The sequence below is a fragment of the Ictalurus furcatus genome, chromosome 20 (assembly GCF_023375685.1).
Source record: "Ictalurus furcatus strain D&B chromosome 20, Billie_1.0, whole genome shotgun sequence".
NCBI classification, from domain to species: domain Eukaryota; kingdom Metazoa; phylum Chordata; class Actinopteri; order Siluriformes; family Ictaluridae; genus Ictalurus; species Ictalurus furcatus.
In genome coordinates this window covers 16581209-16606087 of record NC_071274.1, presented here as the reverse complement: position 1 = coordinate 16606087, position 24879 = coordinate 16581209, and the positions used below count along the sequence as shown (strand labels likewise).

Sequence of the window (24879 nt, the reverse complement as noted above, 5' to 3'; positions counted from 1 at the left end):
TGGAGGAAACCTCCGCAGCACAGGGAGAACAGGCAAGCTGTGCACACACAGGGCAGCGGCAGGAAACGAATCCCCAACCCTGGAGGTGTGAGGCGAACCCTCGGCCTAGAGTTACAAGGGTTAAATGCACCACAATCACGAAATCAGCCCGACCCTAGATAGTATACAGTGTGTACTTGAGTATGTAGTACCTTAGTGTTCAATTGAATCTTTTTGTGTTAAACAGAAATGACAAATAAGTACCACAATATTTCATGTCATTGAACTGCACCCAAACAGCACCCACAGGAACCACCATACACGGAAAACCACAACTGAAAGGAAAAACAAGTGTCCAGTAGCCCACCCTTCATTTTTTTTGGTAAATTTAATACATCATCCAAGTTTCGGAAGTACAACGCATCTCACTAAACTTCCTAGTGTGAGCACACCATTCGCACTAAAAGTATCCAAAGTGACACAGCATTAGTAATAGGTTTTGGATGGAATGGAGCACATACTTGAGGTAACTTCTGCCAAAATGACTGATTATAACTTCAACAAGCAGAGCCATTTTATATAAACACAATGAAAGGCAATGAAGTAACTTTTGAGAAAGGTGTGGAACATGGATAGAAACATGCCTTTTAGCTCTAGCCAAACCCACATACCACACACTTAATTACTACATATGTTTCCATGTACTGGTTTTCAGAAATGGCAAGAGAACATGCATTACCATCAACTAATGGTTTTGTAGAATATCCTGAAAAGAAAGTGACACAATAATGTGAGCAGTACAAGGCAGCTGGTCATAGAGACACAGGAGTACACACACTTGCTGGCACTATTTACTCAGAAATGTGCTTTTTAATGTTTGATTCGCCTCAGCTGTATCACACCACCCCATGACAATTTTATCCTCCTCAGCCAAGAGTAAAAAAAAAAAAAATTACATACTTTTTTAAAATATAATAAATAACCTTAACATTAACGTGGTTTCCAAGTATCCGTTCATAGATTAAAACATTTGCGAAGATAAAACCACTAGGATTGAAGAAATATGGCCGTGGATGCAACTCAAGTGTGATAGTATGTAACAGCTGATAGTGATGCTCTATGGTATGGAGTGTTTATAAGAAGACGGACACGACATTAAAAAAGTTCACAACCAATAAAATTTATTCAGGTATATATTACAATTATGTACATTATCCTGTAACAAGTAAATATTAAAACAGACATATTTTAAGAACCATCGTTCAAAAGGCGTGTTGTAAAAAATATGTTTTGTTGTGTTCTCACATTAAAAGTGTAAAAGTATGTTTCCTTTTTCTAACGAGAAGACACATCAATGCTGTTAACTTCCTTTCTGGTATTTTCTTCTTTTTTTTTTTTTTTTTTTTACACAAGTTAAAAATAATAATTACATGGCTATTTACAAATGCACAATCAGTATGTATAAAATTTTAAAATTTTATGTATAAAATTCTCATGACTGAAAACCTCTGGGGTTTATGAGCACTTGGAGCACAAGAGTTCTTTGTTTGGTTCACTGGAAGTGGAAATTCTTGCTTTATCTTTGTTCTTCTGCTTCCCAGAGTCGGCTCCTGGTCGTTGTTTCAGCCTTTCCCTCGCTTTTTGCTTGATCTTTTCCAAGTGTTTCTTGCGCCACTGCTCAATCTCCTGATCCATGAGGCTAAGCATTTGTTCAAAGCTGGTCTGCATGAGGTCATCATTACCAAGTCTTTTCACATTGGGACGGGTTTCCTTTTGTGCAGGGGAGGCTTTGGATTTGGACCTGTCCGACTCTGACTCAACAGGCCTTGCTTTACTGAGTTTGCTGTCCGTACTCTGCTGTGACCTCTCTTTATCCTTGTCCTTTTCCTTGTGCCGCTCTTTTTCAGATTCTCGGTCCTTTGTGGGTAGCCGTTTATCATTTCTCTCTCTAGAGCTCTTCTCTGTGGTCTCTAGCTGAATTTGATCTACCAAGTTTCCAGTGAGAGGCCTGTCTTCTACCTCCTCTTTTACACAAGGACTTGGAAGAGAGTCTTCAGGCTTCCATAACAAGTTAAGACTTTCTGACCGGTCATCATTTTCAGCCCCTTTCCCGTCCTTTCCTCCTTGAGCATCTTTATATGACACCTTTTTCTTCTCTTTTTTTATGAGTTTGTCTTTCTCTCGCTCGTCTTTTTGTTTTCTCTCCTTAGTGCTGTTGCAGACCGAGTCTTTGTCTTTTAAAGTTGCCTTTTCTTCTTTAACTGGTGATGAGTCAAGGGACTTCTGAGGAGAGCAACTGCCTGGTGTCTCACATTTCCCTTTAAGTTCTTCATTCTCATCACTTTTGAAGAAATTCTCCTTCCAAAATTCTCGGTCAAACTTCACGTTCCTATGTCCATCTTTCCGTAGTTCTTTCTGACGATGCCAATTCCTCTCAGACTCGTAGTCTTTCCCACACTTGTCCTTCTCCTTGTGTTTTAGCTTATGCTGCTTGACAACCTTACCATCTTTGTCAGCATTCCTGAAGGCTCCTTCAGAGCCATCCATACTGTTACTTAAACTGGCATCTTTAAAAGGGCTGGAGCTTCGGTCATCTCCTTCCAAGCCGTGTTCCTTATAGTGATGTTTGCTTTTGTCCTTGTGCATACAGCTCTTACTGCTGGAACCTTCTGTGTAGTCTGAATCTGTGTAGTGGTTATACTTGACACTATCCATAGGGCAGGATTCATCTCCAATGGAGACAAAAGTCTTAGCATTTTCCTGTTTTAATGGAGTCACCTGCTTGTCAGTTTGGCTGTAATTGAGCTTTGGGGATTTCATAGCCGACAAGTGAAAGAGGTGCACTGACGAATCGTCCTTTGGGTTGAAGGACATTTTGAAAGAGTTTTCCTCTTGAACACTTTTATCAGAGTTGTCAGACATTGTCGCTGTAGAAAAAAGAAGAGACTTGCTGTTTTCTTTTCCGTCCTCTTGAACCTCTTGATTTTCCTTGTTTTTGCTTTGGTTCTTTTTCTTCTTCTTGTTCGCTTTACCTTTTTCGGATGCCGTTAGGGTTAAGCTTTCTCTTTTTGTCCTGTGTTCTGTTTTGTGAGTATCGTTGCAGAGTGACCTGGTCGGTGAACACTTTCGTTCTGATGGAGCCTCCATTTCATCGTGGGAGCTATCTGAACTGCAGTAGAGGACTCGGGATGACTTTGGCTTTTTTAATTTGCAGGATGACGTCGACTGATCACTCTTGTTGGACTGTTTGGGTGTGTAATGGTTTTGTTCATTTTCCTCCTTCTCTTTCTGACGCGCTTCTCGTCTCAGGATGTGTCTGTCATTTAGGGCCTTGCTCAGGTCTTGCTCCTCTTCCTTGTCCTTGAACTCATACTCATCCACACCAGACACTGAAGATGTGGCCTTTGTTGTGGTCGATTTGCCATCAGAGTCCTTCTCGGTGTCTGAGTACTCCATATTCTCATCTACACTGGAGGGATTGACTGACGGAGGGTCCTCAGAGTCTGTAACATGCAGTACAAACATACTCAATAAACAAATATTCAACTTCTAAATTGAAAAAAGTGGCATTATGTATTGCATTAAGTATCATGTATAAGTATGCAATAGCAAAACCCACAGATAACAAACCGACCAAAACTGAGCAAGACATGCTATATGGCCAAAAATTTATGGACACCTGACCAACACATCCGTATGTGCTTTGTGAACATCCCATTCCAGATTTAGCCCCAACACCCTTTGTTGTTGTAATAATAACCTCCACTCTTCTGGAAAGGCTTTCCACTAGATTTTACACAGTATACGCAGTACTGTGCAAAAGTCTTAGGCACACTTGTTTTTTAGTACAAACCTATAGTTATACATTTTTATTTCATATGTCTTCTACATTATCAAGTCAGTACAAAAAACATTTCAGATTCCTAAACATTAGTTTTCCAGCCCAAAATTAAATGTTACAGAAAAATGTTTGTTTGTCAGTAAAGAAAGCAGCATATTATGTAAGGGACACTTTTCAGACAAAAAAACATAATGAAGGCTGCTGGGTTTTGCTGCAAAAATAAGAAACAAGTGCGACAGTCAAAGTCTCCAGATGAACCGTGACTGGTTCTTCAAGATGCTCAATAAAACCTATATAAATCTCATTTCCTTATAAAACTGCACTAATAGTATGGGAGACTACTATTTTTTAAGCAAAGGGTCATCACAACAAATATTTACTGTTTTATTGATTACTGTTTACTGATTTTTATAGTATGTTTAAAAAACATAGAAACATTTCATTTAATTATTTTTGAAGGCATGTTTGCTCTACAGCATTTCTTTGCATGTGACTTTTGCACACTACTGTGTGTGTGTGTATATATATATATATATATATATATATATGTACAGTACTGTGTGTTTATATGTACAGCACTGTGTGTATATATATGTACACTACTGTGTGTATGTATGTACACTACTGTGCGTGTATATATGTACACTACCGGTCAAAAGTTTAGAAACACTCATTCTTTATTTTTTCTCAACGTTTTAGAATAATAATAATAATAATAATAAAGTCATAAAAACTCTAGAGTAACACAAATGGAACTATGGGAATTATGTTGTGATAAAAAATCCAATATAAATCAAAATAATTTCACATTTTAGCATCGTCAGTGTAGACACCCTTTTTGCAGAGAATTTCCAGAAATGTATTCTTGGCATTTTCTCAACCGATTTCTTGAGGAATCTCCCTGAGATGCTTTTTAAAACAGTATTAAAGGAGTTCGCACCTACGCTTGACACTTATTGGCTGCTTTTCTGAATATTACGCTCCAAGTGATACATTTTAAAAAATATTTCTTTGTAAATAAAATGTTAGTTTTATATTTGAAGAAAATAATACGTTAGCACAACGTATATTTTTGTCTACAACACCGATTTCAAACAATTAAATCATACACATTTTTTATAAGATCATGAGAAACATTGCAGTCAAGTGTCTCCAAATTTTTTACCCGTAATGTATGTATATATTCTCTCTCTCTCTATATATATTCTCTCTCTCTCTATATATATTCTCTCTCTCTCTCTCTCTCTCTCTCTCTCTCTATATATATATATATATATATATATATATATATATATATATATATATATATATATATATATATCTCCATCCATCCATCTATCTATCAATCTCTATATATATCTATCTCTCGCTCTCTCTCTCCCTCTATCTGCAATTACCTGGACTGTTGTCTCTTGCTGTCATCTGCATCACCAGGGCCATTTGCAAGCGTTCAGACAGTGGGTAACCGAACAAAATATTCACAGGGGTGGACTTCTTACCCCCAGACTCCTTTTTTACCCTCTTCTTATCAGGACCATCTTTATCTGCATGAAGAGATGATCACCAAAAATCAGTTTGAATTCCAGGCATCATGAATTCCATGTGATGGCTTAAAAGCCTCATTTTGTAAATTTTAAAAAAAAAAGTTTTCTAATACGTAGCAGGGCATACAGCAAAACAAAAATCGCATAAGAATATTGTTGTTAGCTAGTCTAAGGGTTATTTTGTCTCATTTCCCCCTTACATATTGCAAAAGGCATTCACTTCCTATTAGGATAATAAGCATATGTCCTTGTACATATACATATTCCCTTGATGGAATAAAGTAAAACCCCACAGCTTAACAACCACATCCACAACCTTCGACATAATGAGCTGAAAGAAATATTGTTTTCTTCGCTCCCCTTTCAGTACAAAGAAGTAGAAACACTAAAATCCCATATTCTTACAGGAAATACAATTCTCAGTCAAAACAGCTATTTCCAGTCGCTCTCCCAGCCAACACATATGAATAACATTTCCTTGTCTTCCACATTCAAAGACATTGGCTCAACTGTTATATAACTCCAGAGGGGAAAAGGCACAGCGGTACAGTCTGCATGTTTAACCGTTTCCAGAACTAACCACAAGAGGCAGTGTAGAAGCGCATGAAAGCTACTGGAATTTTCTACCAGAATGAAACTGACCTGTGTCTGAGTCCCGTTCCTCGTTACAGGGCGGACTGACACTGAAGGAGAGCTTGCGTTTCATGGAAGACTTCGGCTTCCCCATAATCTCACTCCGATCCAGCTTCGGCGTTTTGGTAAATGGGGAGATTTTATCTTTACTCTACAGAGAAGAAGAAAAACAACACAACAGTGATTCTATTCTGAATTCGACACCACAAATACATCTAAGTTCGAGCACGTCACACATATTCTTGAGCAAACCCAGTCCGAGTTAAATGACGTTTACATTGATCTGCAGAAAAATGACATAAATGAGCCTGAGTGCTTGTCTTACTGCGATAAAGTTTCATTTTCACATTCACCTCTTTGTCTCTAATACAGGGGTCTCCAACCTTTTTTTAAGAGCTATTTTTTATTATTATTATTTTTTAAAGAAAGTGTCTGAGAACTACTCATGTCATACAATACTTACAATCTTTCACGTAATGTATCATAACTCTCAAATTAACAAACTGATATACACCTGAAGGAGTCAGAGAAGAAAACAGAATCAGAGAATACAGTTCTTTATGGAAAACAGCACACTTTGTTATAGTTGTCTACACACAACTATACGGTTGTTTACATATATACATTAATGAAAGTCCAAACTAAATTAACTGGAATATAAACAGCAGTAGCATTTCAAATGTTGGCCTGCATTCTGAACTGAAATGTATACCACGTGAATGAGAGTTCATGGTAAATAAGAAAAGTGCATGATGGGTCACAAGTTTGACATGAAATGCATTCACACTTATTTACAGTGAATGAGCTGACGGACACTGCATTGATTCCACAAGGGAGGTATATGCTGGTGTGTATGCACTTAGGTTCACTCTTATGCAATCATTTAAATGTTCATCTGTCAGTCTTGTTCTGAATTTAGATTTGATCACATTCATATCAGAAAATGCTGCTTCACAAAGGTATGTAGATCCAAATAAAGCAGATGCTTTGAGGGCAGCTTGGTGAATGTTCTTGTAGTTTTCTGGGTCTACCAGACTCCAGAAATGTTGTGAATGTTGCTGAGATTTCAGCTGGATATGATTTTGGAGATTAATAACCTCCATCTCCATCTCTACAGCATTGACATTGAACAGTTCAGCCATCTGCTTTGAAATGTGATCAATATCTATCTCCATGAAACGGTTGGCAATAAATGCCACACATGGCTCAAGATTTTCAAAATCACTGAACCTTTCCTCAAATTGCTGCCCAAGCCTGGACAGGATTTCCATGAGCTGTAAGCCGTAATCATGAAGATTTAAAACAAAATAAAAGGCTTGAAATATTTCACTTTATGTGTAATGAATCTAGAATACATGAAAGCTCCACTTTTTGAACTAAATTATGAAAAAAATAACTTTTCCACAATATTCTAATGTTTTGAGGTGCACCTGTATATTGTTGTGTGAAACTAACTTTAGCAAAAAAAAAAACAAAAAAACAAACCAGGTGTAATAACAATTAAAGTATCATTAGTGGTTGTGTCACCTTCTTCCCATTCGTCTTTTCCACCATGGCTCCATCTCTGTCGGTCCCCGGCTTGGCCATGGTGCAGCTTCTGACTAGCTGTGGCAGCTATGGCTCACAGGGGCCATTATGAGCCTGCAGTGAAATTTATAACCTCAGATCAGACTCGGCACATGTTTGATCGGTGTCAGAACCAGTATCTGACATGCTTTCTGTTCAGACACACTTTAATAACGGCATATGTAATGTAATGCACTGACCTTGGATTATGCGTTTGTAGTACTTCAAATGAAGCATGAAAAAGGAAGAACTGAATAAGCCAGTACAAGCTGTAATGAGTAATACTATGAAGTAAGGAATCTTATCTTACACCAACGCTGCTATTCTGATACTATGAAAATCAGGGTCACGGCTGAATGTTCTAGACATCTTGTGTAAATATAAGATCTTATAAGTGGTGCTTCACAGATCCACCACAGATATTTGCAGTCGTATGGCATCCGATCAGAATGATGTAACCGTCCCCAGCAATTTTTTTTATTTTGCTCACTTCACTTCACTTAACTCGTCCAATAACCAGGGAAAGAAATAAATCTACTTCCTACTGACTTGCAGAAACAAAACTTTTCAGTTGATGCTTGGTCAGATGCATTATGCTCCAGTTGGTTCACGTAGGTCCCAGTCGATGATGTTGTGTCCACTTTAATAGGAACACCTATACGCCTGCTCACTAATGCAGTTATGAAAGCATTCAATCATGTGGCAGCTGCAAAATGCATACAGTCATGCAGATGCAGGTCAAGAGCGTCGGTTAATGTTCACATCAAACATCAGAATGAGGAAAAATTATGATCTTTGACTGTGATTGTGGCATGGTTGTTGGTACCAGATGGGCTGGTTTGAGGATTTCAGAAACGGCTGATGTGCTGGGATTTTCTACACACTGCAGTCTCTTTACATAGAATGGTGCTGGAAAAGAAAAAAAAAAAAAAAAAAAAAAAAATACACTGAGTGATCGACGGTTTTGTGGGTGGAAACAACTTGCTAATAAGAGAGGTCAGAGGAAAATGGCCAGATTGCTTTGAGCTGCCAGGAAGGATATAGTAACTCAAATCATCACTCTTTACAACTGTGGTGAACAGAAAAGCATCTCACCATGCACAAAATATGCACACTGAGCTTTACAGATCACTGAGTTTAAGAATGTATTTATGGGTGCTGTGAAAATGTTTTTGTGTATATTTCATACTAAATAGTTTCAAACATGAAAACAAAATTTAATATAAAACAAAGCCAACCTGAGTAAACACAAAATACAGTTTTTAAATAATGATATTATTTATCGAAGCAAAAAAGTTATGCCTGTGTGAAAATGTATGTGCCCGCGCAGTTACTAATTCCCCAAGGCTATGAAGCGGCATTCATAACGGGGTTCAGCTGAACTAGACACAACCAGGCCTGATTACTGCAAACCCTGTTCAATCAAATCAACACTTAAATATAACTTTTTCAACAGCATGTAGTTGGTTAAAAGATTTTACCCAGTAACACACTATGACAAAGCTGAAAGAAATTCCAGAAATGATGAGGAAGAAGGTGATTGAAATACATCAGTCTGGGAAGGGTTACAAAGCTATTTCAAAGGCTCAGGGACTCCAAAGAACCACAGTGAGAACCATTATCTCCATATTTTGCCAAAACATCATACAAGAACATCATACCTACGGTCAAGCATGTTGGTGGCAGTGTGATGGTGTGGGGATGTTTTGCTGCTTCAGGGTCTGGGCAACTTGCAATAATTGAAGGAAACATGAATTCTGCTCTCTACCAGAAAATCCTAAAAGAGAATTAGGATTCTCAGTCTTCAGTCCGTAAGATGAAGCTCAAGCACAGCAAGACAATGATCCAAAGCATAGGAATAAGTCCAAGTCCTAGAAGTAAGTGAAAGACTGATCTCCATTAATCAGAAGTGTTTGGTTGCAGTTATTGTTGCTAAAGGTGGCACAACCCAAGCTCAGGATTGAACTCAGGGCCCTGGAGAGGTGAGGAGGTATGCTATACAACCCATCCTACAGGGTCATGGGGAACCTGGACCCTGTCCCAGGGAGCATCAGGCACAAGGCAGGGTACACCCAGGAAATGTGCCTTTTAATGCTTGATTCGCCTCAGCTGTATCACAACACCCCATCGTAGATCATTTTCCTATGAATGAATGCCTTTTATTGTCACTATAAACATGTACAATGAAATTAAGAGCACACCAGAATGTTTTATACTTTAATTATGACAATTTTCTCCTCCTCAGCCAAGAGTAAAAAAAAAACCTTATACTTTTTAAAATATAATAAATAATAACCTTAATAAAAACATGTTTTCCAAGTATCCGTTCATAGATTAAAAAATTTGCGAAGACAAAACCACTAGGATTGAAGAAATATGGCCGTGGATGCAACTCAAGTGTGATAGTATGTAACAGCTGATAGTGATGCTCTATGGTATGGAGTGTTTATAAGAAGACGGACACGACGTTAAAAAGAAAGTTCATAACCAATAAAACTTATTCAGGTATATAACAATTATGTACATTATCCTGTAACAAGTAAATATTAAAATAGACATATTTTAAGAACCATTGTTCAAAAGGCGTGTTGTAAAAAAAAAAAAAAAAAGGTTTTGTTGTGATCTCACATTAAAACTGTAAAAAGTATGTTTCCTTTTTCTAACGAGAAGACACATCAATGCTGTTTTCTCTCAATGTGCGTGAGACACAACGGGGAGGAAGTGAGTGTTGTCACGAATCGTGACGGAGCAGAGATGGGACGGATGCAAGTGCTGGATGAACAGTTGTTTATTTGAAAGAGAGACAGGCAGACAAATCCAAAACGTGATCCAAAACGTAATCCGCAAACATGCAAGAGGTCAGGCGATTGGCAAACAGGCATACACGGGGCAAGGGTGGAATCTAGGTCGTGGTCACGGAAAACAGGGTCGATAAACAAAATGAGAAACGAACTATGACGAGGAACTGGAAGCGGATAATCCAGCGCGAACTAACTCTAAACATGGACCGTGACTATGACTACGATACGAACTAAACTAACTATATGATATTAATCTTCCGCCTTGTGTGCTGGGAGGCGTGCGGTATATATGCGGACATAATCAGCGTCTAAACTGCTAGCAGCTGAGAGCAATACAGACCCACGTGAAATCCCAGCCAATGACAGAACAGGGAGGAGACATGACAGAAACATAAACAAAACACACGTGGTCCAGATGTCATTATGGTCAACAACGGAAAAGCAGGTGCTCGCGCATTCGCGCTTAGAGCACGCTGCTTCAAGGGGGAATTGTGACAAGTGTTACCAAGAAGATGACAAAAAGGCAGGAAAAAGCAGGACCACTTACATAAACATCACAGCACATCTTTTCGGGGGAAAAAAAAAGACAAAAAATTACAAACCTGCAACACCTGCACAGCATAGAATCACATGTCAAAAAACACCTGCTGTGATGAATCTAGGAGGAAACGTGTAGCAGAAGAAACGTAACAATTCAAAAACACATGCTTAAAGAGTTAAGCCAACATCAACAACAGAGAGGACACTCAATATAAAACCAACTTTGGTCCATTAAACATTTGATGAAAAGTTTACAATCAAAATATCTATTAACTTCCTTTCTGTTATTTTCTTCTTTTTACAAGTTAAAAATAATTATTACATGGCTATTTACAAATGCACAATCAGTATGTATAAAGTAAGTTTAAAAAAAAGAAAGAAAAAAAAGAATGAAGAGCACATTCTATACATCATGAACGCACTTTTTGAAACGAGCTGGAACGAGACCTCTGTCCTATCACAGGAGGTAAAGTATTTAACTTCTAACTTTTCCCCTCTCTCGTGTTCTTCCTCTGATCATTGAGGGTAGGCATCGCCGTCTGCTGGTTGGATCTCCTACATGCAGCTCTGCCTGCGGTTCTACTTTTCTGCAACAGGGAAGTTTAAGTGCATTTCAGTTTGGACCTAAAGCCAGCAGCTGTAAGAATTTATGTGTAGCACTGTGGCCCGTTCGTTTCGTTTTGTACCAACTACGCCACCTCGAGAAAACGGGGAAATAACCCAAATAAAGACACGCAAGTACGTTCCACTTAGAACAGGCTAGAGGCATGGGTTTCCATATAAAAAATACATTTTATTTTGAAGTTAAAAAGACTGGCCAAGAATTATTTTAAAAGAAACATCCAACGCAGTCAGGCATTGGTCAAATAAAACAGTCACAAGTTAACAATAATCATAGGAGGACTGAGGCTTCCTGTATGAAGGGCAGGCTAGTACGACAGCACCAGCTATACAAAAGAGAAAAGCACCCCACTAATCAGAATCATACCCACAAAATTCACTGCAAATAAACACAGCAATAATGACAACCCTTAATTAAGTAAAGCCAAAGGTGCAGCAAAGAACTCCCCCACAGCCTCAGGAAGCACTCAGCTCCTACAAGGAGAAAACAAAAACACACAAAATCAATTACAATACGCTCAAAGCAGACAAACAAAAGAATAAAACAAAACAAAGACAAACTTACTATCACAAAAACACAGATAACCCCACACTCAAACTGACTGCAGGTAGCAAGTTTACCAAAGCTGACCAAAACTACTACTACCGCATAGCAGTATCAGCATAATTGATACAGACTGTTACAACACAGTTGAATTAAAGAAAACTGATGTTAGTGACAGTAACCAACACAAAATAACAAAACAAATCAAAGCACAAAGTAAAAGGCAAAACAAACTGAAGCAACAAAATCAAGCAGCCCCCAAGCAGCCCCCAAGCAGCCCCAAAGCAGCCCCAAAGCAGCCCCAAAGCAGCCCCAAAGCAGCCCCAAAGCAGCCCCAAAGCAGCCCCAAAGCAGCAAGGTGGCTCCGCGAGTAAGGGGGAGGAGCTATACCAAAACGACCGCACTCACTCAGCCTGCCTTAATGCATGCAAGATCAAGGACCCTAAGAACAACAAACAGGTGTTACAACCTCAATTTGGAAAGCATACAAAATCATTTAGCTCAAATAATTGAACTAAGCGATTTACCTACCGTGATCTGGAAACCGAAAACCATATGATAGCTTGTTTAATAGTTGTGACAGCAGCAACTGGCGCTCCGACCAGGGCTATGTTAAACTGCCATGCTACACAGATGAGAGCCCTGATGGCACACTACACTGAGAGCAAGCAGCACACCACACATGCACAGTCTCGGTAGCCCAACGTCACACTAAACAAATAAATCGCATGATAAGTGGACAACGCTAGCATCACACAGCTAAGCGACAAAGCTAACAGCACATACCTCTGCAGTCTGTAGCAATGAAAGGAAGGGGCGAGTTTTCAACCATGACGCATTCCGTGAGGCCTAAACAACAGCTTATATATTATGGTAGGAAGAGAGCTCATTGGCCACATAGTTAATAAGGATGACGTTTTAGTCACGGCCCACCTCACTACATATGTTTTGCACTGGATTCTTGTGACAAAAGTGCATCTGGAGTAGGTAAGTGTCTTCAAACAAGCGCTGATACAGAGAAAAGTAATTGGACCTTCAGGGACGCAATGCGTTTAGTCTTTTGGCAGACACTCTTATCAAAATGACTTTACAACACAAATACTGCGAGAGATGGAGGACTGTTTTTATTATTATTATTATTATTATTATTTCTCTGGAGTGTCTGATCATATAGTGCAAGACTGCACGACACACAGGTGCACACTGCAGCTCGCCCAAAACATGTGCTTTGTGTTTCTCTACTCCTCTCAAGTCCTGGAGAGACGAGCCTCGTCAGTTCTTTACTATCCGAGCACCGACTCACTGCTGTTATGTCGGAGTGAGGTCAAACATCGTTGACCTCGACAAGTGGGATGTGAAACTCTGGGATTTCGAAGATGCTGGTTGATTTGTAAGTGGCAGGGTCCAGCTCCTGTAGCTTCAGCTGCCACTTTAATCGCTGAAGGACATTAATAGCTGCGGCCTCATGCTGCTGCCTCATCAAGAGACATGTCTGGGAGAGACAAAAGCCAGAGTAACACAAACCGTTATGACATAAATGCCTTACAAACCAAATTCAACATTATACACTGCTCTGTGAACTTTGATATGTAATTTCATTGAATATTCAATAATATAGCTTACCTTTAACTTCTCAAATTTGTCATCCACATCCTGAAGCCAAGACATGAACTGTCTCCCGTTAAACCGATCTCTCACTGAGGATTTCCCATCATCTCCCTGCCATGCAAGCAAACAATACACATGAGTATAAAACAAAAAAAATGGTCACTTCATTATTTTCTTTTTGACTAGTTGCCAATACAGAAGTTTTCTAGGAATCTTTTTATTCAGAAACCCGAGCCAAAATACAATTCCCGAGATTGTACGACACTGGCTAAAGTAAATGGCTCGACTGCATTTTCAACACAGTATGAAAGTCTGAAGTAGCACTATGAGGCATTTCAGCCACTAAAGGTGGAAGCATTTTTCTGGTCAGTATACTGGAGTTAAATATATGCTTCCAGACTAGGCCATGTATCATCAACAGAGTCACCATAAGGACAACAGGAAAATAAATATTGCAGCACAACCAATAACATGATAGTCTGATACAGGCCAGACTGGCAGTTACGTGCCTGTACATCCTGGGGCATGTTGTATACTTCTGTGTCCAACAAGACCGTGCAAGCACTGAAGGGTAGTGTCTGATTGGCTAACATTCTTGCAGCACAATAATGGACATGCAGGACTTGTTGCTCTTTGGAGACAATCAACTTTTCCTGTGAGGAGGAAAAGAAAAAACATTGGAGTATGTAATATAAAACAGCAGGATACAACCTCCTCCAACATTATTCAACTTATTTACTAATTAGTTCTCACAGATTAGGACTACAGTAAACTGTGAAGTACTGGAACCCTGGAACTTAACCAGGTTAGCTTTATCTACTGCACTGAGAAGGAAATGTATTTAGAAATAGCCACTTACCCTTTCAATGCTGTGCTGCAAGCGGAGCTTCATGCGCACAACCTCCTGCTGTTTGAACATCTCTTTTAGTGGGTCAGGTAGTGAGGGTGGTGGTGTTATCTAATAAAAATAAATAAATGCATGAATTCATACAGTCATGTAACAAATATTGTAAATACAGTACAAAAATACAATCGTAAGTGGCTCACCGTTGGAATACAGAGCTTGCTCAGCGGATTCCCATCAAGCAAGTAGGACCCATTGAATGTAACATCATCATAGTATTGTGGTGCTTGAGGAATGATGCTACATAGCACTTTCCTCTTCTCCTCGAGCTTTCTGCGTATGTGCAGGAACTCATAATAAGGATTAGCTCTTTCTGTCTGGTAGGGCTGAATTTCCTCAAGCTTTAGCGAGTCCACGATTGCTGCCAAAGACTGCTGGGTCTTTTCCTTGATCTGCTGGGCTGAAAGGCTGGCTTGGGTTGACGGAGAAACTCTGGGCATTTTTCGTTTCCTTGGATGAGCGACCCGGAGGTCAACCTCGTCATCTAGAGGTTTCCCTTTTGTCCTGGTTCCAGTCGAATCACTGTCTGCCACTGACAATGGAGAAGAGCTTCCAGATGTTGCTCCACTGGTTATTTCTGAATGACAATCGAGTTGAATCCTAGTGCAGCCCAGACTGTGATCGCCATCTGATGGAGTACCTGTTTTTGCTGGTTTCTCTTCAACAGCATGCGGGTCTGGCATCTCCACATCGACATCTGCTGTACCATCCGAGGGAAGTTGGGTTTGAGCAGCATCCTCTGTTGTCACCGCTTTCTCTACTTGTGTCTCGGAAACGGCCTGGCTATTGTCTGGCTCTTCCCTGGATACTTCCATTGGCTCTTCAGCTGTCTGTTCAGGACTAGCACAATGAGGGACATTTGAAATTGAAGGGACAGGCAAACTATGCTCGTTTGTCACCAGCTGTCCATCAGCTGCACCTGCGTTCTCATTGAAGAGACCTGACTTGCAGTCATCTTGCGAAATCTTTTCTGTAACCGGCTGAATATCTCTGACCACACTGGCTATACATGGAATTGTTTTAGTAGACTCCTCAGAACTGATCCTACAAGAGCTTATGGATGGAGCTTGGCTAGATGTCCAATCCATTCTGCTCCCACCAGAAATGTTCTCCATGCATCTGACCTCCATTATACTTTCAGGACCCACTGATAGACTTCTCGCTCTTTGCTCTAGTCCCAAATCAACAGCTGTCCTTGCTGGGTGGTTATTATTGGGTTCTGCAACAGAATCCCACTTCAGGCTAATTGAACGTGTAGGTGTTTTGGTGGAGAAGCTTTGATCTGGCTGTGAGGATGCAGCTGATGCAACCTGGGACACAGGTGCTAACGAGGAATTTTTGTTTGAGCTGTCTGTCATTTCTGTGTCAGAGCTGTCAAGTTGCTCTGGTGAAGTATCCGTGTTTAGATTGCTGACCTCTACTGTAGTTGGCAACAAACTGCTGGCTTGTGAAAGGCTAGTTTTTTGATCTGCAAAATCTTTCACTGAAGTATCTCGAGAGTTAGATACACATGCAAACTGACTGCTTGAACCACCACTTGCATCCTCAACACCGACAGAATGTTCCGCTTCAGGTATAGGCCCAGTCTTTCCAAAACACGAGAGACTCTTCGCATCTAGTGAAAGCGTCCTTCCACTGGTTGCATCCTTTAAGATTTTCTCACGACTGGAAACTTCTGGAGTTTCTGAGCCCTTGGAGTGCAAGAGTTCTTTGTTTGGTTCACTAGAAGTGGAAATTTTTGCTTTATCTTTGTTCTTCTGCTTCCCAGAGTCGGCTCCTGGTTGTTGTTTCAGCCTTTCCCTCGCTTTTTGCTTGATCTTTTCCAAGTGTTCCTTACGCCACTGCTCAATCTCCTGATCCTTCAGGCTAAGCATTCGTTCAAAGCTGTTCTGCATGAGGTCATCATTACCCAGTCTTTTCTCTTTGGGACGGGTTTCCTTTTGTGCAGGGGAGGCTTTGGATTTGGATCTGTCCGACTCTGACTCAACAGGCCTTGCTTTACTGAGTTTGCTGTCCCTACTTTGCTGTGACCTCTCTTTATCCTTGTCCTTTTCCTTGTGCCGCTCTCTTTCAGATTCTCGGTCCTTCGTGGGTAGCCGTTTATCATTTCTTTCTCTAGAGCTCTTCTCTGTGGTCTCTAGCTGATTGTGATCAACCAAGTTTCCAGTTAGAGGCCTGTCTTCTACCTCCTCTTTAACACAAGGACTTGGAAGAGAGTCTTCAGGCTTCCGTAACAAGTTAAGACTTGCTGTCCAGTCATCATTTTCAGCCCCTTTCCCGTCCTTTCCTCCTTGAGCATCTTTATATGCCACCTCTTTCTTCTCTTTTTTTATGAGTTTGTGTTTCTCTCGCTCGTCTTTTTGTTTTCTCTCCTTAATGCTGTTGCAGATCGAGTGTTTGTCTTTTAAAGTGGCCTTTTCTTCTTTAATTGGTGATGAGTCAAGGGACTTCTGAGGAGAGCAACTGCCTGGTATCTCACATTTCCCTTTAAGTTCTTCATTCTCATCACTTTTGAAGAAATTCTCCTTCCAAAATTCTTGGTCAAACTGCATGTTCCTATGTCCATCTTTCCGTAGTTCTTTCTGGCGATGCCAATTCCTCTCAGAGCTATCCATACTGTTGCTTAAACTGGCATCTTTAAAAGGGCTGGAGCTTCGGTCATCTCCTTCCAAGCTGTGTTCCTTATAGTGATGTTTGCTTTTGTCCTTGTGCATACAGCTCTTACTGCTGGAACCTTCTGTGTAGTCTGAATCTGTGTAGTGGTTATACTTGACACTATCCATAGGGCAGGATCCATCTCCAATGGAGACAAAAGTCTTAGCATTTTCCTGTTTTAATGGAGTCATCTGCTTGTCAGTTTGGCTGTAATTGAGCTTTGGGGATTTCACAGCCGACAAGTGAAAGAGGTGCACTGACGAATCGTCCTCTGGGCTGAAGGACATTTTGAAAGAGTATTCCTCTCGAACACTTTTATCAGAGTTATCAGATACTGTCGCTGTAGAAAAAAGAAGAGACTTGCTGTTTTCTTTTCCGTCCTCTTGAACCTCTTGATTTTCCTTGTTTTTGCTTTGGCTCTTGTTCTTCTTCTTGTTCGCTTTAACTTTTTCTGATGCCGTTAGGGTTAAGCTTTCTCTTTTTGTCCTGCTTTCTGTTTTGTGAGTATCGTTGCAGAGTGACCTGGTCGGTGAACACTTTCGTTCTGATGGAGCCTCCATTTCACCGTTGGAACTATCTGAACTGCAGTAGAGGACTAGGGATGACTTTGGCTTTTTTAATTTGCAGGATGACGTTGTCTGATCACTCTTGTTGGACTGTTTGGGTGTGTAATGGTTTTGCTTCTTTTCCTCCTTCTCTTTCTGACGCGCTTCTCGTCTCAGGATGTATCTGTCATTTAGGGCCTTGCTCAGGTCTTCCTCCTCTACATTCTCATCTACACTGGAGGGGTTGACTGACGGAGGGTCCTCAGAGTCTGTAACATGCAGCACGAACATAATCAATAAACAAATATTCAACTTCTAAGATAAAAAAGTGGCATTATGTATTGCATTAAGTATTATGCATAAGCATGCAATAGCAAAACCCACAGATAACGAACCGACCAAAACTGAGCAAGACATGCTATATGGCCAAAAGTTTGTGGACACCTGACCATCACATCCGTATGTGCTTGGTGAACATCCTATTCCGAATTTAGCCCCAACACCCTTTGTTGTTGTTATAATAACCTCCACTCTTCTGGGAAGGCTTTCCACTAGTTTTTTGAGCGTGGCATTCAGCTACAAGAGCTTTAGTGAGGTAAGGCACTGATGTTGGGTGGGGAGGTGGCCTGAGGTGCAGTCAGCGTTCCAGTTTATCCCAAAGCTGTTCAACTGGGTTGAGGTCAGGGTTCTGTGCAGGTCACTCAAGTTCTTCCAACCTTGGTAAACCATGTCTTCATGGACCACCCTCCCTTTGTGCACAAGGGCATTATCCTGCTGGAACAGGTTTAGACCCCCTAGTTCCAGTGAAGGGAAATCTTAATGGTACAACATACAAAGACATCTTATACAATTCTGTGCTTCCAACTTTGTTGCAACAGTTTGGGGAAAACCCATATATAGGTGAGGTGTCAAACCTTTGGCAATGTAGTGTAGATTTGAAGAGCTGTCATCTGGGTCAGACAATGGGATCTCCCCCTTCAGTAACTGCACAATCTCCTGAGAATCATCAAAGTCCACCGGCTGCTCGCCTCTTGTGTTTGCCTGGAAAGCATTTCCTCCATGCTGCAAGAGTAACTTCACAATCTGCAAAAGATTAGGTACATAAATCAGCTGGCAAAAAAAACTGGTGAAAATTAAATAACCTGGCTAACAGTCAGTATGGCTTCTTTGAATAGTTATGTCATTTATAAACATTGTATCCAAAGAATACACTGGAATTATTAGAGAGCGCTGCAAAGAAACGTACATCTTTGTGTCCACTGCTGGAGGCATCATGAAGAGGGGTATCATCGTCCAATCCCTGTGTGTTCACCACAGCTCCTGTACCAATAAAAACCTCTGCTACATCATAGTAACCATGGTTGCAAGCTTCATGTAGAGGTGTTCAAATTACAAAAACAGAGTCGACCATTCATTAGAAGAGTAAATAATGCATAAAAAATTACCATGTTCAAAGACAACATTACCTGCAAAATCCTTCATATTTACATCTGCCCCTAGTCCAATCAGCTCTTTGACTTGTTTGACATCCCCTCTGAAGGCAGCCATGTGCAGCTGTGTTTCTCCATGTGCATTCCTCTTGTTCACCTTGTCTTTCTGACGCGAAGGGGAGTTATTTGGCATCTTTTTCTGCACTGCTGGAGCTTGGGAGGGTTGGCTTGGTGTTGTGTCTGCATCGAAGGAAAGAATATTTTATATACATATACATACAAAGTACTGTGCAAAAGTCTTAGGCACACTTGTTTTTTAGTACAAACCTATAGTTATACATTTTTATTTCATATGTCTTCTACATTATCAAGTCAGTACAAAAAATATTTTAGATTCCTAAACATTAGTTTTACAGCATGAAATTAAATGTTACAGAAAATTTTTTGTATGTCAGTAAAGAAAGCAGCATATTATGTAAGAGACACTTTTCAGACAAAAAAAAAAAAAACAACATAATGAAGGCAGCTGGGTTTTGCTGCAAAAATAAGAAACAAGTGCGACAGTCAAAGTCTCCAGAAGAACCGTGACTGGTTCTTCAAGATGCTCAATCAAACCTACATCTCATTTCCTTATAAAACTGCACTAATAGTATGGGAGACTACTATTTTTTAAGCAAAGGGTCATCACAACAACTATTTATTGTTTTATTGATTACTGTTTACTGATTGTCATAGTATGTTTAAAAAATATATAAACATTTAATTTAATTATTTTTGAAGGCATGTTTGCTCTACAGCATTTCTTTGCATGTGACTTTTGTACAGTACTGTGTGTATATATATGTACAGTACTGTGTATATGTATATGTACAGTACTGTGTTTGTGTGTGTGTGTGTGTGTATATATATATATATATATATATATATATATATATATATATATATATATATATATATATGTACACTACCGGTCAAAAGTTTAGAAACACTCATTCTTTATTTTTTCTCCACGTTTTAGAATAATAATAATAAAGTCATCAAAACTCTGGAGTAACACAAATGGAACTATGGGAATTATGTTGTGATGAAAAAAAATCCAATATAAATCAAAATAATTTCACATTTTAGCATCTTCAATGTAGACACCCTTTTTGCCGAGAATTTCCAGAAATGTATTCTTGGCATTTTCTCAACCGATTTCTTAAGGAATCTCCCTGAGATGCTTTTTAAACAGTATTAAAGGAGTTCCCACCTACGCTGGACACTAATTGGCTGCTTTTCTGAATATTTCGCTCCAAGTCATCCATTTAAAATAATATTTTTTTGGTAAATAAAATGTTAGTTTTCTAATTAAATAAATTAGCACAATTGTTGGCACAATTATATTTTTGTCTGCAACACCAATTTCAAATAATTAAATCATACACATTTTTTTAAGATCATGAGAAACATTTCAGTCAAACTTTTTACCTGTAATGTATGTATATAATCTATCTATCTATCTATCTATCTATCTATATACATATATCTTCTGGGGAAAAAATAGTACTATACTAAAAAAAATAGTACAATAGTGATCAGTCTTGGTTAGAATAAAGGGAAGTAAGAGCAGAATATGAAGACATCATGTCAAAAAAAAAATTCAGAGGCAATCTAAGTAAGGAGACCTTTTGCACATCTTGTATGATTGGAAGATCCCCAGTTATAAGCTGCAATTACCTGGACTGTTGTCTCTTGCTGTCATCTGCATCACCAGGGCCATCTGCAAGCGTTCAGACAGTGGGTAACCGAACAAAATATTCACAGGGGTGGACTTCTTACCCCCAGACTCCTTTTTTACCCTCTTCTTATCGGGACCATCTTTATCTGCATGAAGAGATGATCACCAAAATCAATTTGAATTCCAGGCATCATGAATTCCATGTGATGGCTTAAAAGTCTCATTTTGTTTTTGTTTTTTGTTGTTGTTTTTTTTTTTTTTTTTTTTTTTAAAAAGGTTTCTAATACATAGCAGGGCATACAGCAAAACAAATCGGATAAGAATATTGTTGTTAGCTATTCTAAGGGTTATTTTGTCTCATTTCCCCCTTACATATTGCAAAAGAGATTCACTTCCTATTAGGATAACAAGCATAAGTTCTTGTACATATCCATATTCCCTTGATGGAGTAAAGTAAAACCTCACAGCTTAAAATCACATCCACAAATTTCGACATAATGAGCTGAAAGAAATATTGTTTTCTTCGCTTCTCCTTTCGGTACAAAGAAGTAGAAACACTAAAATCCCATATTCTTACAGGAAATACAATTCTCAGTCAAAACAGCTATTTCCAGTCGCTCTCCCAGCCAACACATATGAATAACATTTCCTTGTCTTCCACATTCAAAGACATTGGTTCAACTGTTATATAACTCCAGAGGGGAAAAGGCACAGCGGTACAGTCTGCATGTTTAACCGTTTCCAGAACTAACCACAAGAGGCAGTGTAGAAGCGCATGAAAGCTACTGGAATTTTCTACCAGAACGAAACTGACCTGTGTCTGAGTCCCGTTCCTCGTTACAGGGCGGACTGACACCGAAGGAGAGCTTGCGTTTCATGGAAGACTTCGGCTTCCCCATAATCTCACTCCGATCCAGCTTCGGCCTTTTGGTAAATGGGGAGATTTTATCTTTACTCTACAGAGAAGAAGAAAAACAACACAACAGTGATTCTATTCTGAATTCGACATAGTAACGTGGAACACCACAAATACATCTAAGTTCGAGCACGTCACACATATTCTTGAGCAAACCCAGTCCGAGTTAAATGACGTTTACATTGATCTGCAGAAAAATGACATAAATGAGCCTGAGTGCTTGTCTTACTGCGATAAAGTTTCGTTTTCACATTCACCTCTTTGGCTCTAATACAGGGGTCTCCAACCTTTTTTCATTTGAGAGCTTTTTTTATTTATTTTTTTTTTTTTAAGAAAGTGTCTGAGAGCTACTCATGTCATACAATACTTTAAATCTTTCACATAATGTATCATAACTCTTAAATTAACAAACTGATATACACCTGAAGGAGTCAGAGAAGAAAACAGAATCAGAGAATACAGTTCTTTATGGAAAACAGCACACTTTGTTATAGTTGTCTACACACAACTATACAGTTGTTTATATATATACATTAATGAAAGTCCAAACTAAATTAACTGGAATATAAACAGCAGTAGCATTTCAAATGTTGGCCTGCATTCTGAACTGAAATGTATACCACATGAATGAGAGTGCATGGTAAATAAGAAAAGTGCATGATGGGCCACAAGTTTGACATGAAATGCATTCACACTTATTTACAGTTAATGAGCTGACTGACACGGCATTGATTCCACAAGGGATGTATATGCTGGTGTTTATGCACTTAGGTTCACTCTTATGCAATCATTTAAATGTTCATCTGTCAGTCTTGTTCTGAATTTAGATTTGAACACATTCATATCAGAAAATGCTGCTTCACAAAGGTATGTAGATCTAAATAAAGCAGATGCTTTGAGGGCAGCTTGGTGAATGTTCTTGTAGTTTTCTGGGTCTACCAGACTCCAGAAATGTTGTGAATGTTGCTGAGATTTCAGCTGGATATGATTTTGGAGATTAATAACCTCCATCTCCATCTCTACAGCATTGACATTGAACAGTTCAGCCATCTGCTTTGAAATGTGATCAATGTCTATCTCCATGAAATGGTTGGCAATAAATGCCACACATGGCTCAAGATTTTCAAAATCACTGAACCTTTCCTCAAATTCCTGCCCAAGCCTGGACAGGAGGTCACAATACTTGAGTACATCCAAAACTTTGGTTGCATTTGCATGGCTTTCTAACGTCTTTAGCAATGAGGGAAAGTGTTACAATCTTTTGTTTTTCAATTGATGAAGGTAAAATGACAGTTTTGCTTTAATTGCCTTCACAACACTGATCATATCACATATGGTTTTGTCTTTACCTTGTAACTGAAGATTGAGCTGATTCAGTTTCTCTGTCACATCAGCCAAGAATGTAAGTTCAAGCAGCCATCCGGCATCAGACAACAGGTTAGTGTCCTCCCCTCTTGCTTCCATAAAAGCCTTCATTTCACTCAGCAAGGAAATAAAGCAGTGAAGTACCTTACTCCTACTCAACCATCTGACTTCTGTGTGAAGGAGGAGATCGTTATACTCTGCAGAAATTTCATCAAGAAACAGTTTGAGGAGTCCGGCTGAGCATGTGAGTGAGAAGGCACGCGTGGAGTGAGCTCCCGAGCATTTTATCTTTTAATTGTGCTTTTCAGGCAACCTGAATCTTTTCTAAGACATTTGGTGCACTCATTTTCAATTACTCGGTCTACAATTATAACCAGAAAGGAGTTATGGCTTCTGAAAGACTATGGAAACCTAAATCTTCACCAAGCATGACGAGTCATGGCGACAAGCTACCGCTGGACTTCGCAGTACAGGTGAAAGCAACTATTGACTCAGCTTTGGCCCCAGTTGTTGCATCTTTTGAGAGTTTTAAATCAGGCATTGAATCACAAGGACGGCGTATTGACGAGCTTGACCAGCACCTGAACAATTACAGTGACCGCATTGCAGCACTGCAACAGACGGTGCTAAAGCTAACTTCGGCTAACAAACAATTCACCGATAAAATGAAGGACCTGGAGTCCCGCTCATGGCGCTGCAATCTCCGGGTCGTCGGTATTCCGGAACGAGAAGAAGGGAGCGATCCGGTAACGTTTATGTCCAAATTTTTCCAGGATGTCCTCAGCTCAGAAATCTTCCCAACCACTCCATTGCTGGATAGAGCGCATCGTATTGGCCCTGCGCCCTCGGAGGAGCGAGAGAATCAAAGGCCCAGAGTTTTGATTTGGATATGCCTCGGTGATGAGAGGCTGCAATTCACTGTCCCCAAAAAGCACAACTATGGTTTAATGAACGGTATCCTCCATCTTAATCTGCCTACATGACAGGTAACCAATTTATTAATACCTGTAATATGACTGTAAAACTCTGCGAGTGTGGGCAACTATATCAGTTTCCATGTGAATCTATAGGTTGTCTGAGATACATGGTCACTGTGGCACCTTTTATGCTCGGGAGTGACTTCACACAACAAGAATAGGTATGGTTTACAAGTATCGGATGTTCCAGTGTTGTAGGGTTCTGCCTCCATTGTTTGGGAATGGAGAGAAGTTAACTGATGTTCAGAGTGGGGAGGGTGGGGTGGGAGGTGGGGAGGGATGCTGTGTTGTTGTTTTTTTGCGTGTTTTTTTTTTTTCTTTTTTCCCCTTTCCTATTGATATCAACCTCTCTGTACTCCATTCTATATTAATCTAAATTGATGGAAAATACCAGAAGATCGATCAGATTCCTAAGTTGGAATGTGAAAGGTCTGAATGGTCCCATTAAAGATAGAAGATTTTGACACATTTAAAACTACAAAAACCTGATGTTGCATTTCTTCAGGAAACTCATCTCCGTCTCAGGGATCAACGCAGTCTCCAAGCTCACTGGACATCGCATATATTCCACTCCAATTTTGATTCCAGGTCCAGGGGAGTTTCTATTCTGATAAGTAAGACTGTGCCCTCTTCTTTTGATAAAGTTATTTCTGATGTAAATGGTAGATTTGTGATTGTGGAAGGGAAATT

At 39.6% G+C, this 24879-nt stretch overlaps 2 protein-coding genes across 3 annotated transcripts in view; both read right to left on the bottom strand.

The window, feature by feature from the left end:
• Nucleotides 1–1139: 1139 nt before the first annotated feature.
• LOC128623874 (ankyrin repeat domain-containing protein 12-like) lies at nucleotides 1140–6350 on the bottom strand. The gene is made up of 3 exons (XM_053651016.1): nucleotides 6007–6350; nucleotides 5218–5364; nucleotides 1140–3482 (listed from the first exon to the last, which is right to left on the bottom strand). The coding sequence occupies exons 1-3, from the start codon at nucleotides 6089–6091 to the stop codon at nucleotides 1495–1497; spliced, it is 2220 nt and encodes a 739-aa protein (XP_053506991.1). The 5' UTR covers nucleotides 6092–6350; the 3' UTR covers nucleotides 1140–1494.
• A 3504-nt stretch (nucleotides 6351–9854) lies between these two features.
• Nucleotides 9855–24879, bottom strand: part of LOC128623873 (ankyrin repeat domain-containing protein 12-like) — a 28347-nt gene continuing 13322 nt past the window's right edge. Inside the window, exons 2-12 of one of the 2 annotated variants that reach the window (XM_053651013.1) lie at nucleotides 21746–21887; nucleotides 20931–21077; nucleotides 19248–19451; nucleotides 19028–19101; nucleotides 18696–18864; nucleotides 14725–18050; nucleotides 14537–14635; nucleotides 14183–14330; nucleotides 13693–13784; nucleotides 13373–13561; nucleotides 9855–11999 (exon numbers count right to left, since the gene is read on the bottom strand). In XM_053651013.1, the coding sequence (XP_053506988.1) occupies nucleotides 13394–13561; nucleotides 13693–13784; nucleotides 14183–14330; nucleotides 14537–14635; nucleotides 14725–18050; nucleotides 18696–18864; nucleotides 19028–19101; nucleotides 19248–19451; nucleotides 20931–21077; nucleotides 21746–21887 (4569 nt within the window). In that variant the 3' untranslated portion in view covers nucleotides 9855–11999; nucleotides 13373–13393. Of the gene's footprint in view, nucleotides 12000–12371; nucleotides 13562–13692; nucleotides 13785–14182; nucleotides 14331–14536; nucleotides 14636–14724; nucleotides 18051–18695; nucleotides 18865–19027; nucleotides 19102–19247; nucleotides 19452–20930; nucleotides 21078–21508; nucleotides 21609–21745; nucleotides 21888–24879 lie in introns of those variants that run through there. The other variant, XM_053651015.1, reaches the window with a different exon arrangement.

What these genes read in the sequence shown, in the direction of transcription:
- LOC128623874 (XM_053651016.1), bottom strand. Translation starts at nt 6,091, where the DNA reads ATGGGGAAGCCGAAGTCTTCCATGAAACGCAAGCTCTCCTTCAGTGTC. An exon ending in GGAACGGGACTCAGACACAG is followed by an intron (nt 5,365 to 6,006) that starts GTCAGTTTCATT and finishes CTCTTCATGCAG; the next exon opens with ATAAAGATGGTCCTGATAAG. An exon ending in AGCAAGAGACAACAGTCCAG is followed by an intron (nt 3,483 to 5,217) that starts GTAATTGCAGAT and finishes TGCATGTTACAG; the next exon opens with ACTCTGAGGACCCTCCGTCA.